The sequence below is a fragment of the Rhinatrema bivittatum genome, chromosome 2, assembly GCF_901001135.1.
Source record: "Rhinatrema bivittatum chromosome 2, aRhiBiv1.1, whole genome shotgun sequence".
In the NCBI taxonomy this organism is placed as follows: Eukaryota; Metazoa; Chordata; class Amphibia; order Gymnophiona; family Rhinatrematidae; genus Rhinatrema; species Rhinatrema bivittatum.
Window position 1 is genome coordinate 112,863,454 of NC_042616.1, and position 15,319 is coordinate 112,878,772.

General features: G+C 40.4%; 1 protein-coding gene across 1 annotated transcript in view; it reads right to left on the minus strand.

The window, feature by feature from the left end:
• The window catches only part of PITRM1 (pitrilysin metallopeptidase 1), a 206,640-nt gene that overhangs the window by 51,774 nt on the left and 139,547 nt on the right, over positions 1–15,319 (minus strand). Inside the window, exon 21 of the mRNA XM_029588546.1 lies at positions 3,210–3,330. Coding sequence (XP_029444406.1) covers positions 3,210–3,330 — 121 coding nt within the window. The remainder of the gene's footprint in view (positions 1–3,209; positions 3,331–15,319) is intronic.

Genomic DNA, 15,319 nt, shown 5'->3' on the forward strand with positions numbered 1-15,319 from the left:
CAATGCCCAACATGCCGATCACCCAGGATTATTTTGGGAAACCAGCAAAGTGGTTATGAGTGGGAAGATAATCTCCTATATAATTGGAAGAAATGATTTTGCAGTTAGAAGATAACTTGATAAAATGATACAACATATGGCCAAGATAACTAAAAAGAAATACCATAATATTATTGAGAACCTAAATGCTTGCCCTTCAAAGGGCAACAGCATTCTGAAGAAATTGTAAGGCCTTAAGTCTATACTTTGGTAGACCTACTACATACAGGGGTAATTTTTCAAAACCTTATGCCCACCAGGCCAATTTTTAAAGGTCCAGCCACATGCGTGAAAGTCCCGGGGCCGCAGGGAGGGGGGCGGGGCTAGAGGCGTCCGGCACAGCAGCCATTTGCCGCTGTGCCGGGGGATCATGTGCTGGCAGGAGCAAATGGTAAGACAAGGATTTCGGGGAGGGATAGGAAGGTTAGTATAGGTGGTAGGGAAGTTCCCTCCCAGTCTGCTCCTAAACTGCAGAAGGGCGTGGGCGTTGGCGTGCGCAGGTTGCACAAATGTGCACTCCCTTACATACGCCAACCCCCGATTTTATAACATGCGTGCACTGGTACGCACATGTTATAAAATCGCGTGCCCATGTGTGTGTGCTGGGTAGCGCGCACACATGGACGCGCAAGCACAAGTTTTTAAAATCAACCCCACAATGAATTGCAATTATCTTCTATAGTCAAGATGAAAGCCTGAACAATGGTTATAAAGTCCTCAACCAATAAAAGGTACTTCATTGGATGACTCATTCTAAGTTTAAAAAATGCTGATTTTATGAAAGAATTCAGTTGTGGCTCTAGAAAAAATGTGAGATCAACAGTAAAAAAAAAAAAAAAAAAAAATCAAGATCACTGATAACTAAAAAAGTGAACAGCACTCCTTCAACGGTTAAGGGCCAGCCAGCTGCGACGGACACAAAGTTTTGCTGATCTGCATGTGGCCTCGGTGCTTGAGAGATTTAAGCACAAATTGTTTTGTCCCAACCAATGATTAGAAGCTGTCATGATTCACTGACAGAAGATAAACATGAATCCACAGGGAAAAACAGCTGTATGTCATCTGCATAGATTTTGTACTCTCCTGCATAAGGAGACTAAATTAAATTAAGCAAAGGCAAGATTTAAAGGTTGAACAACATGGAAGAGAGGACCGATCCTTGGTGTACTCCCATAGAGCTGGATTTGCAAGTAGATGTAACCTGCCTGACCTCAACTTGAAATTAACAATAACACAGATATGACCACAACCAATAAAGAATTCTCTCTTAAATCCCAAGTGACTGCACCTGTTTAAAAGAATGGATTGTTCTATATAATTGAACACAGCAGAGATATCTAAAGAGACCATTAAAGACTTTCCCTGAGGCAAGTATTATAAAATATAATCAGACACAGCAATAAAGTTTTGGTGCTATGATTGGAACGGAAACCAAACTGATGTGGATGTAGAATATTGAAATCTTACATGAAATCATTAAATTGTAAAAGGCCCAGTTTCTTTAAGATCTTAGCCAAGGTAGGAAGAATATAATTAGGCCTATTAACTAGTAAGTGAGTCAATGGGTAGATTACCTTTCTTTAGGACTGAAGTAATTACAGCCTAACAAAAACAGGGAACAAGACCTTGAGAAAGAGAACTATTTACAATAGTAATAACGAGATTCAGAAATTGAGATTGCAAACTAAAGAACACTCCGACCAGGCACGGATCAAACAGGCAGTGAGAAGGTCTTAGTGGGTTCAATACCGTTACTTTAGTGCTGGCTGCAACATTAAATTAAGACCAACAGATAATATGGTCACAGATTCCCAGAGAAAATGATTCTTCAGGCATAATTCAGGAGGCAACTTGAATCTGCACAGCCTTCTCAGTACAATAAGTGGTAACATTTTTGCAGTTGATATCCATAATGGCAGTACCCCTTTTGGTAGGATGGAGCAAGCTGTTAAGTATTCCAAACAGTTTCTGCAGATGATTGAGGACTGCAAACAGGAGACAACTGAATTCAAAAGCTACTTTATAGCTCATACGAGCCTGAAAAAATGCTTTTTTAAAGGCATTAATCTTGTGAGAATGCCAGTGTTCCTCTGCTTTACTCATGAGGCTCTTTTTAAGAATCAATTCATGGGAAAACCATGGAAACTCTCCTCCGAGCTTGACATGACTTCCTTATTCTAAGGGGCACTACAATATCTATAACCTGTTTTAATGCATCTGTGAAAGAGCAAACAAGACGTTCAACATTTTCAAAATTAAGATTATCTGATAAAGGGTAACTATGTTAGTATGATTATGCTGGTATCCTCATTAAATATGTAAGGAAAAATATAAAAACTATTAACTGTTAGAACCTAACAATAATTTACCTTTGAAGCATTGAAAAAATTCAAGCACAATTGCAGTATCCACCTCAAGTAAGAACCCAATAAGTGGTTTTCAGCAGACTCAAGGCTCTGCCAAATTCTTATCACATTGCTTACAAAAATCTCCCAACCCCCATCTCATCTTTCACATCACAAGGGTATTGTAATTGGTGATTCACCATATATTCAGGTAACAATCCTATGCTTTTATCTGCTACATTCTAGATGACAGCAGTATCCTACTTCATATCTCTACTCTCATCTGGTTTTACCCCCTTGTGGACATGCATGACTAACAATTGCAAATTGTTTGATTATTAAGCATTTATGAGTCACCTATACTGAAGCCCTGGACAACATACAAATTATACATCCATAATCAATAAACAAATACAGATGCAACCGTAATTGTAATTAATTTTGATTATAATCTGCCTTGAGACTAGTTTGGGAAAAGGCAGCGTATCAAATATCTATAAATAAATAAATCAGCTCATTCTATTTTGATCTCATGGAATATAACTTCCAAAAGCTAGTCAAAAAATGTATTAACACAGCCAATAATGGGTTTATCCTCGTTTTTTGTTGACCTTCATTTCTGTAGACTTATAGTAACACATTTTGCTTTTTATTCAGTCACTTGCTTTAGTGCTTTTTCTCCAGAAGTTCTTTCCTGGCAGGTTACAAAATTATGAGATGGGTGAAAATGGAAACCTTATGATATTTTTATTCTTTTTCTGTGTCAAAGTTGTCACTAATCAGTATAGGAGCATATTTCTTGAATGACCTTGCTTCATATTGTACCTCAATCACAAGGGGTCGCAAAGCTTTTCTTTCCTTTTTACTTCGATGGATTCTCTTCAAGAAGTGCTCTATCTCCTTAGAGGCTCCTGACATCTGCTGCTGTCCAGCATTCACTGAACATCTGTTAAAAAAAGAAAGTCATCAACTACCATGCTATGAACATTCCTTTTTATTGTTTTTTTTCATAAGTCACCAATGCATTTTTTCACCTGCCTTTGCAAACTATATCTCTGTCAGAATACTTGACTTATCAGAAATTCTGGTACTGTCTACACTGCAATATGGATGGGAACCCTGGATGCTATTTCTTACACACTTCAGGCAACCTGAGCAGTTCCATCATGTTCTCTAAGATCTATCTGTAATTTAAGATGAGAAAAAAAAAAAGATCAAGTCCTTGAAGGGTATCTATCATCAGCATGGAAGGCATGGTGGTGAGAGCTCACCTCTGGTAGACTGGCCATTTCCTAAGGATGGAGGACACCAGAATCCCTAAAGCTTTGTTCTATGGCCAATCAAAAAGTGAGCACAGACCACAGAAAGACCATGCCTTAGATTCACATACATCAAGCATAACCTCAAAATCTGCAGTTCAATAGCTGAGAGGATGTGGTCTTGGATATTTGTAGCAATGCCATTTGGCATTCCAAAGCTTGGAAACTTAAGCAAACACAAGTAGTAATGGAAAAGAGGAAAAAAAAATCCAATTCTACAACCCCATCAACTGCAGGTTCATAATGGAAAGGGAGGCCTTTCTGTTGCCCATTGATCATATGGCTGGTATCTGCATGTATGCAACCAGGAACATTTTCAGCCTCCCCAGCAAACTTTCTACATCACTCTACCTCAGCCTTGGAAATGTGCCTCTTACCAAAATTAATCTCAAAATCCCCTGCAATTTCAAAAATTGCAATAACCACTGAGTAGGGAAAACACTCAGGCGGAAAGAAGGACCCCCGACAGAAACCTTCATTCATATACCATGGGACATGCAATACCAGAATGCCATGCCTCACACAAGCAAACCTGTACAAGATAGAGACGCTACTTCTAAACACTCGGTCCATCCAAAATCAAAACCAACCTACTATATGACCTACTCACAGATAACGTAGCAGATATCTTATTGCAAACAGCCCTTCTGAGATGGGATTCCCCTCCCGCTTATAGGTATCCTTAGCTGAGAATTAAATGCAGGGGCTCCCTTACGTTGCCCAAAAAGGGTCACTGCCAGAAGTTCCCTCTATCGGGTTTGTACAAAACAGGGCCCGAAACCCACCCAAATCAGGTCTCCCGTTGGTAGGGAGGGAGAGCAGGAATAAAGAAAGGGAATCTGTGTGTGTCAATGATAGAAATAAAATTAATTTTTAATACCAACCACCAATTATTTTTATTATGCAGCTTAAATAATTCATAATGCTTAACTTTGCTCCTAGCTATTTCAGAACTGGTTCTTACCAAGTTACAGCTGTGAAATTATCAGATAAAAAAAATAGAAAAATTGTACTTAATTAAATGCACTCTTAATTACTACTATTGGTATGTTTTATTTAAGAAACTGAATCTGTGTATACTTTATGTTTTTCAAGTAACCAAGAGTTTCTTTCCACTGGAATGTCACTCAGATAAGTAATTTTTCTATATGTTCTTCCTTTACTTTACACTTTCTTTCTCTTCCTTCTGTCCTTTACTCTTATGCATTTCTCTGTCTCTTTGTATTTAATTGACACTGTTTTATTTCCTTATCACCCACTATGCTGTAGGGTGATAAGGTGGTATGGGCACACACTTAGCTGTCACTTCTTTCTCTTTCTTTTCTCCTTGGATTGATGCTTGCTCCATAGTTTTCTTCTTTTGCTACTACTCTATGCTAAAACAAACACAAAAAGAGAACCTAACTCCCTAATACCAACCCATTCTGCACAAGCTAAAGTCTGTGTGTTCCTTAAAAGTGATATGTCCATGTTCTCTTATTGGAAACAAACTCACTAAAGGGGAAAACCAAGAATAATTATAATTTCCCTATCTAAAGACAAAAGCAGGTCGCTACCAATTGTTACATTCAATCATACTCTCAGGTCCTAGAATTCCAAGGAGCATCTCTTTCTGCTGTAACCGATGGGTGTTCCCTTGTGCCAATTTCACTTATTTAAAAGGATTTGTTGCCCACACCCTCTAAAGTTCAGGGTGACAAAACATTCATAAGAAAATAATCACAATAAGACAAACAGAACTTGTAAAAACAAAAGCAAAGAAACATCTAGGCTCTTTACAAGCCCATCCCTGTTTTAAAGAGGCTGGACTAAGGGATTAGGAGAAAACATGTGGTCTGTTAAGATCTTTATATGCTTGATTAAATAAAGGTTTCAAGGCTTTTTTAAAGTCTCTTGCACCAGATATGGATCTTGGCATTATAGGGCCAGCAATGGAAAAGGCATGCTTGCGAGTCACTGAGAGTCTGGTTTGTTTAGGCGAGAGTTTCAAGCAGGAATTGATTTTGTGATCTAAGATTTTGTGAGGGAACACAGAAATGAAGGATTATACAGGCTGCCAGTGGAAGGTGTGCAAAGCACCAGCAATATGATCATGTAATCGAGTATTTGTAAGTAGTTGGGCAGCTGAGTTTTGTGCAAGTTGGAGGGATCTGATTGTAGACTGTGGGAGACAGACATACAGAAAGTTGCAATAATTGATGCTGGTAAGAATCAGGGACTGAGGACAGTTCTAAAGTCATGTAAAAGAAAAGGCTTGATGTGCTTGAGGAGACAGATTATAGTATGATGTCTGTCGTAATGACAATGTGGGTTCTCATGTTTAATTTGGCGTCAATGACTCCAAGATTACATACAGATTGTGAGATTTGAAGTGTAATATTATCAAAGGAAAAAGTTGTAGGTGGATTCGAAAAGGCTGGATTACCTAAAATCATTATTTCTGTTTTTGACAAATTCAGGCAAAGTTTCTTATGAGATAACCATTTGTTGATAGAGGATAAGAATCGGGATATTGATTGCCAAGTAGGAAAGAAAAACAATGTCACCTGCATAAAACAGATATGAGAGACCGAGAGTAGCAAGAAGCTTGCAAAGAGGTGCAAGATAAATGTTAAACAGAATGGCTGTGAGTGCTGAACCTTGTGGAACGCCTGTAGGGATTGAGAACCATGTAGAAGTTGTAGTATGGAGGCGAATTTGTTTGAACGGTCCTGTAAATAGGATTTGAACCAGGAGAAAACAGTGCCAGTGATGCCAATGTTGGTAACCATTCAGTCTTAGACCAGTACCAATTTGACTTCTGACCTCACCTCAGTACCAAAACCTTATTAACAAATACTGTCATAATTCATTGTGGTTTTGATTCTGGAACCTCATATGTTCTCATTTCATTTTAAAATATAATGTAAGAAATATTATGAAGTTACAATGTAAAATAAGAAGCCACCTTCTTAGAACCCTAGTTGCACTGTAAACCGATGTGATATTCCAGATCGAACACCGGTATATAAAAACAAATAAATAAAATAAATACACTGCCCACTTGGAGCAAGCTCATCAGACACTATACAATTTCTTACTACTCCTACACCGATGTCATACAGCTACTGGTCCCACTCAACTCTAACCATTCCATAACCATTGCTTGCACAAAAATAACTACATACGCGCGTATGTGGGCAGCGTGCGAACAATGCGATTTTAAAAGGTGTGTATATACGCGTATATGCAACAAAAATAAAGGGGCGGAAAAAGGATGGGCGCTTTGGGGTGGGGCAAACACTTCCATACATAACTCCATATTTTAAAACCAGAAGCAACAACACGTTGGCTTGTTAGCCACATAACGTTTACTGTTACTCTTAATGATGAGCAAGTCTGCAGACCTTGTGTTTTAGGACTTACATGGCAGGGAAAGGGGTCCACGTCAACTAGGGAGTATATAGGATGAAGAACCAGAGGTGTCTGGAAGACCTAGAGATTGACTGGTGGACTAATTAGAAAACTGGGAATGTCCCTAGCCCAAGAATGTTTTAAAATCTGCATACAAGCTGGTAAAGTCCTAGGGAAGATGTGTGATAGGTTTGTTAGCGTATTAGGAGCATACTTATGTACAGAAGGTGTATTTTAAAACATGTAGGTGCACAATTTCAAATTCCAGCAAATCTCCATTTATGTGCCAATACGCATGTATATGGGCACACTCACACATTTTAAAATTAGCTTGTTTGCCAACTGGTTACACCAAAACAAAGCCTAAACCCAAAAAGTCTGATACTCTGGATTGGGAAAAAAAGAACCCAGCCATCAAACCTTGATATTGCTAAAATCCCACTGTTTTTCAGTTCAGCTACAGAGTCTAGCCTTTATACTAGGTTCAACTTACACCAAAGTTCAGATCCAAGCAGTATCAAACATTTTTTTTGCCAGCTCTGAATTCTCCAGCTCCTCTTGGATGATAATGCCTTTGTAACAGTTATCCAGACTTCAGTAATTTCCTGCATGGATTACTGCAACTCCCCTTATGTCCAACATCTTGAACCACTGCCTGCAGCTCATACAAAACACTGCAACTCCGTTCTGGATCCCCAGAAGATAGGTCTCCTAGAGATGGGCACTGTGATGTCCAGCCCAAGACCGGATTCCCAAGGCTTCTTGGCAGAGGGCATAAGAGTCCACACCTCCTTGCTTGTTTCTATAGAATATGGCCACTTGGCAATGCATCTGGATCAAGGTTCTTTTTTCTGAATGAAGATGAGAGAAAGCCCTCAGAGCACAGTGGATGGTTTGCAATGCTAGTTGGTTGATTTGTAGATGACTCTCTCTGGGGACCACAATCCTTTAGGTCTACACTGCACTGATATGCACCCTACCATCTCTTGGTAGAGGTGTCAAGCTAGACCTAGTCACTTGATGGTGGAACTCACAGCGAGCAACCCATCTTTAGAACTTCTGAATTTATATCACTGAAGGGATGCTTTCATCCTGGGGATTTTAAGTATTTGGTGGGATAAGATCCCACCAAATTCAGTGGCTTCATAAGCCCTACTGAAGGCCTCGTGTTTAAGAGTCAGAGGAACATACACCTTAGCCAATAAGTGTCCCAGTAGGACCAGGACCAATTTTGCCAACTCTCAGTACAATTGAAGGAGACCATATTAGGCTCATCAACAATGTGGATCTTTTTACAGGGAGAAACACTTTGCTTTGAAGCAAATCTATCTAGGCTTCTATGAACTGAATTCTCTGAGACAGACTAGGTTTGACTTGGCAAAGTTGACCAGGAAATGCAGGGACTGGTAGGGCCATATGGTTTTCTCAAGGGACTCATGATGGAGATTGAGCTGATACTAACAGTGATCCAGGTACAAGAAAATTCAGACTCCTGCTACAAAGTGTGCCACAACTACGACAAAGCATTTTATGAACATGCTTGGGACCACCAAGATGCCAATGAGGAGCACTGTGTATTGGTAGTATGCATCCTTCACAATAAATCTGGAGGCATGAATAATGGGCAGAATGAATGAGATTGTGTGCATAAGCACCTTTCACATCCATAACATACATCCAATTCCTCAGCTGAATGAAAGGAAGAATCACCTGGAGGGAGTTCATAAAAAACCTCTCCTGAACCAACTTGCTCAGCCTCCAAAATCCAGTACAGACTGATTGACATCTTGGGAATTAAGAAATACTATGAGTTGAATCCCTGCCCACACTCTTTAAAAGGGACAATCGCTTTTTGTTGAAGGAAATACTCCACCACCAGCTTGAGAAAGGTTGGAGCTGAAGAATGAAATTCACTGGATTGAAGGAGGGTGGCAGAAGCATAAGTGGTAGCCATAATCATGATTTTCAGGGCCCACTGATCCTCAATAACATGGAGCAATTCTGCGAGAAAGGAATGAACCCTGTCCCCATCCGGAGGTGAAGAGGCAGATCTCAAAGTCATCAAAAACTTGTCCCAGGCTTAGGCTGCATCTGCTGCTGAACCTTTGGCTGATGCCTGTCCCTCTGCTGACCTTGAGCAGACAGCAGCAGCAGCTGTTGGAGTTGGAGGAGGTCAATGATGCTGAAAAGAGCAGAAGGGACCTCTGTGAAAGAATGGTCCCTTGTAGTGAAAATTGCTGGCATCAGGCAGGAGCTGGCTGGTGCCCTGCCATAGCTGATAGAGACTGTAAGGTAGTTTAATGTTCTTTAACCAATCCATTGTCTCTTGAACCTCCTCACTGAATAAGTTGAACCCTGTCAGTGTACATTCAGAAGATGATCATGCATGTCCACTTGGAGGCCATTTGCTTGCAACCACACGAGCCTTTGGGTTCCTATGGAAGTGGATGAAGTCCTGGCTATGACATCAAGAGCTTCAAAAGTGGAACAAGATGAGATGCTCCTCCTATTCCCTCATGTCCTCTACTGCTCTATTGAATTTTGCCTGCTCTGGATCTGATGATTCTGTCTAAGGCTTTAGCTCTTAGACATATTTATGCAAATACTCCACATATAGAGCTGGTAGCCGTGATCTGGACACTATCGTTCCCTGAAAAACCTTTATCCCAAACACTTTTGGGCCCTTCCCAGGAATCATTTTGGAGTAATCAAAAATGAATTTAGCATGTTTCACCATGGATTCCATCATCAAGTGGATCTCCGCAAACCCTGGGCAGGCCTGGGTCCATCAGGAGCTTTTGGGCCACCAAAAGGCACAATATAGGCATCTGCTACATCCTCATATGCAAGCCCTTAAGGAGGTTTTGAACCAGGATACGCCCAGAGTACGACAGAGGCTGAAAGAACTGAAGAAGCCTAAAGACATCTTTTCTCAGATCTTTTCCTTCCTGATTCTAATGGACAGCATCTTTGCCGCTTATCCAGAAACTTATAAATAACCATTATTAAGCTGGAGTTGCAGAAATCTACTGCTTATTTCTGGGATACTCAACATGGAATCTATCAACCCCTGCCAGGTACTTGTGACTTGGATTAGCTACTGCTGGAAACAGGATACTCCGCTTGATGGACCTTGGTCTGACCCAGTATAGCAAACCCTTTGTTCTTATGGAGATCATCCAGATGCAAGATAGGCTAGCTCAACTCTGTTACAGGATTTGAAGGAATCCCCATGGAATCTTCCTCCTCCTCCTAACCATAGGGGAACACTAAGTCATGACCCCGATAAGGGCAAAAAAGAAGGACATTTCTGTTGGTATGAGGGGCACACATCTGGTAGGAACTCAGAGTAAACCGATCCCACATCTTCCCTTTCCAACATATGACATGCCATGGTGGGTTCTAGCCTCAATAGCACAGGTTCCATTATCCTTTATGGTGTTTAAGATCCCCATTGTACCAAGCCATTTATTTTACCAGATCCATGGCAACCAGGTCAATGGTGCAGAGCTTGCATTCTAGGGTGTAGTCGGACTTGGAATGGCATGCCAAGACTCCATTGACTGTATTGGAGTGGAGCACTTCAGCACATAACCCCAAAAGCACCACTATGAAATAGGAGGAGATGATGTTGGCACCATCCACAAAACAGCATGCCCTTCAAGGGGAGTTTTCAATGCAACTAACATGAAGGACTTTGGAGCCGGCCTCTACACAAATAGTGCAGAGGCCCCTTTGGGGCCATCCCACTTCAGTTCTAAGTGGGATGGCCCCAAAGGGAGCCCTTCTCATCCTTTAGGTGCTCTTTGGTGCTTCCACGCTATATTCAACCTCTAATCCAAGATGGATCCGGAAATTGGCACCATGGGGGGGGGGACGACTTTCCTGTGTTTGCAGAAACAAGAGGACGATTCCTGTTTTGATTTCCTATGCCAAGAGTCCGATGATGCCTAACTCCTGGAGAGGGAATGTTATGCTGCTCTGCCTTGTGCCAAGACTTCAGGCTCTTATTTGCTGGTGCCTTTTTTTTTTTTTTTTTTTTTTTTAGCACCTCCATCTTTCAAGTGGGGTGTTATTAACGTAGCAGGCATCAACCACAGCTTTCACAGTTTGAGGCGCCATGGTCTTGGCCCAGGCGGCAATAGCAGACAGCATGTGCATCCATGATGGACATCCAATACCCACAGACGCAGGCTTCTTGGATTTTGGTTTTCAATACTCATTTAAATGTATTTTATTTATTTTAACTTAAAGTTCTGTTTGCAGGGCTGACAAGGCAGCAACAGAAAAAAACAGAAGCAGCAATGAGGCAATAAAAATGGTACTAAGGCCAAAACATTTTAAGAGAGCCTGGAACATCTTCACAGTAGCTCAAAGAAAGAGGGACTCATGATGCAGTATGCGCACATGGGAACTCCAGCACATTCTAGTAAACTCTTAACTGAGCTCTGATAGCTATGTCCACATTGGTGCTGTTGGATGACATCATCTATGTTATAGTTCATTCATTCCTGCTTGTCGATGGGGAAATTTACTGAACGTGAATGTAACTAGTCTTCAGCTGCCAATGAAACAACATTAGCTAAACCTAAATAAATTAACAAATGCACACTCTGGTGCACCATAAGCCACAGATCCTTCCCAAATCTCTTCAGTCTCCACTCTCAGGAAATAAGTCATGAATTTAATTTCCTGTCCTAATCGCCTTTTCTTCAGTTAGTTCATCTTGTGAAAGCAGAAGTGCTTAACAAATATTTTGAGTCAATGTTCAAAGAGGAAGGATTTACAGTAGGACCACAGGAAACTGTCATATATAGAAATGGAAATGAGATGGACCTCAATTTTCAGAAGACTGTGTTTGCAAGAAGCTGGCAAAACTAAAAGCAGATAAAGCAATTGGACTAGAAAGAATATATCCAAGGTTATCTAAGAAACTTTGGAAGTTCTGGCAGCTCCACTGTCTGGAATTTTCAATGTTTCTTTAGAGTCAAATGATTCTAAAGGACAGAGGCAAAATGTTTTCTCTTCACATAAGTGGAAGTAAGGAGGGGACTGGGAACTACAGGCTGGTTACTCTCACCTTGGTGGAGAGTAAATGAATGCAATTTCTGCTAATGCGAGGATAATACAGTTTCTGGCATCCAATGGATACAGGATCTGAAGAAGCATGGTTTTATGAGAAGTCTTATCAGACAAACCTAAGTGAATCTTCTTCCGAATGACCAGAGAGTTAGATCAAGGGTGAGCACAAGATGTAGTGGACCTGGATTTCAGCAAACATTTGACACAGTTCCACACAAGCAACTTAAACTGAGCACCCTGGGTATGAGTCCTAAAGTGACTAAAATTGGTTAGAAACGGGTTGAGTGGAGGGTAACAAAGGGTAGTGGTAAACTAAGTTCACTCTGAGGAAAGGATGGTTACCAGTTATGTGCTTCAGGGATCTGACCTCAGTCTAGTTCTGTTCAACATTTTTGTTAGCAATATTTCAGAAGTACTACTGGCAAAGGTTTTCCTTTTTTGCAGATAATACTAAAATATGTAAGAGGGGAGACATCCTGAAAGGTATAGCAAACATGAGGAATGGTTTAAAGTTTGGCAGCTAAGAGTTAATACTAAAAAAAGCAGAGTCATACATTTGGGATGTAAAAACATCAAGTAAATATAGGGAATGACATTCTTTTTAACATAAAACAAGAGCAAGATCTGGGAGTGATCATATCTGATGATCTTCAGGTAGCCATACAGGTGACAAAAAAAAGCCAGGATGCTTGGTGCATGGGACTATTCACATTTACTCATTTTACTGCACTCGTGATTTTATAGATCTCTATCATCTCTTTCCTCAGCCATCTCTTCTCCATGATGAAAAGACTTAGTCTCTAACTTTTCCTCACAGGGGAATCTTTCTTTTCCCTTAATCATTTTGGTTGTTCTTCACTAAACCTTTTACAGTTCCACTATATTTTTTTTGAGACCTGGAGACCAGAACTGTACACAGTACTCTATATGTAGTTGCATCATGGAGTAATTCAAAGGTACTGTGACATTCTCCATTTCTTTCCTACCTATTCCTCTTTGCTTTATTGACTGTCACTGCACACCGAGCCAAGGATTTCGACATATTGTCCATAGTATGGAGCCTAACATCATGTCACTACAGTTTGGATTACTTTTTCCTATATGCATCACTTTGAGCTTGTTTAATTAAACTTCATCTGCCATTTGGAAGCCCAATCTTCCAGTCTCAGTCTTCATGCAATTTCTCACAACCCACTTAAAGGGGCAGTGGTAACGCCACTCTTGAAGAAGCCTACATTGGATTCACCAGTTACCTTCTGGTGGCTAATACCCTTACCTGGCCAAAGTTATAAAGAAAGTTGTCACTTTCTATTGTATTCCTGTCTGGAAGAAGTGGGTGGCTTAGATGACTGTCATTCTGGTTTGGAAAGGAGTTCAGCATGGAGAGGCTACTGATGGCAGTAGCTAAGATGTTACTTTGTAGAAATTGAGGGGAATCTGTTAATTCTGCTTGATCTAACATTTTTGATTTGGGTAATTATAGGATTTTGTCAGAGGACTGCAGACAGGCTGGATTGGGAGTGACTGAGTGGATATCTTCCTTTTCGATGATAGGATTTCTGTGGTAGGTGTGAGCTGTCTGAACCATTTCTGTTGGAATGTGGAGTCCCTCAGGAATCCTCTCTCTTATCATTGCTGTTATTTATTCATGTGTCTTTTGGGTGCTCTTATATGCTCTCTAGGGATTACAGGTTTTTTGTATGCTAATGTTCAGTTAGTGGTCCCAGCAGGACATGATCCAGCTTCTACTTTTGAAGGTCTGAATAATAGTTTGAAAGTGATTACAGGATGCTTGTTTGATCATCACCAACAGTTTTTTGTTTTGTTTTGTTTTTTTAACATGCAAGAAAAATGGAATTACTCTTTGTGGATGGGAGGGTATAACCACCGAAAGAGTAAATAACCGATTCACATCTACTCATTCAAGACCTCTCATGATCTTAAAGAACTCTATTATATCTCCCCTCAGCCGTCTCTTCTCCAAGCTGAACAGTCCTAACCTCTTCAGTCTTTCCTCATAGGGGAGATGCTCCATCCCCTTTATCATTTTGGTTGCCCTTCTCTGTACCTTCTCCATCACAACTATATCTTTTTTGAGATGCAGCGACCAGAATTGTACACAGAATTCAAGGTGCGGTCTCACCATGGAGAGATACAGAGGCATTATGACATATTCCGTTTTATTCACCATTCCCTTTCTAATAATTCCTAACATTCTGTTTGCTTTTCTGACTGCCATAGCACACTAAACCAACGATTTCTATGTGATATCAACTATGACACCTAGATCTCTTTCTTGGGTGGTAGCTCCTAATATGGAACCATTGTGTAACTGTAGCATGGGTTATATTTCCCTATATGCATCACATTGCACTTATCCACATTAAATTTCATCTGCCATTTGGATGCCCAATTTTCGGGTCTCACAAGGTCTTCCTGCAATTTATTACAATCCGCTTGTGATTTAACTACTCTGAATAATTTTGTATCATCTGCAAATTTGATTCCCCCACTCATTGTATTCCTTTCCAGATCATTTATAAATATATTGAAAAGCACAGATCCCAGTACAGATCCCTGAGGCACTCCACTGCCCACTCCCTTCCAATGAGAAAATTGTCCATTTAATCTTACTCCGTTTCCTGTCTTTTAGCCAGTTTGTAATCCATGAGAGGACATCACTACCTATCCAATGACTTTTTACTTTTCCTAGAAACCACTCATGAGGAACTTTGTCAAATGCCTTCTGAAAATCCAAATACACTACCATCTACCGGTTCACCTTTATCCACATGTTTATTAACTCCTTCAAAAAGGTGAAGCAGATTTGTGAGGTAAGACTTGCCTTGGGTAAAGCCATGCTGACTTTGTTCCATTAAACCATGTCTGTGATTTTGTTGTTTAGAACACTTTCCACTATTTTTCCTGGCACTGAAGTCAGGCTAACTGGTCTGTAATTTCCTGGATCTCCCCTGGAGCCCTTTATAAATATTGGGGTTACATTAGCCACACTCCAGTCTTCAGCTATAATAGATGATTGTAATGATAGGTTACAAATTTTTACTAAGAGATAAGAAATTTCATTTTTTAATTACTTCAGTACCCTGGGGTGTAAACCATCCAGTCCAGGTGATTACCTAC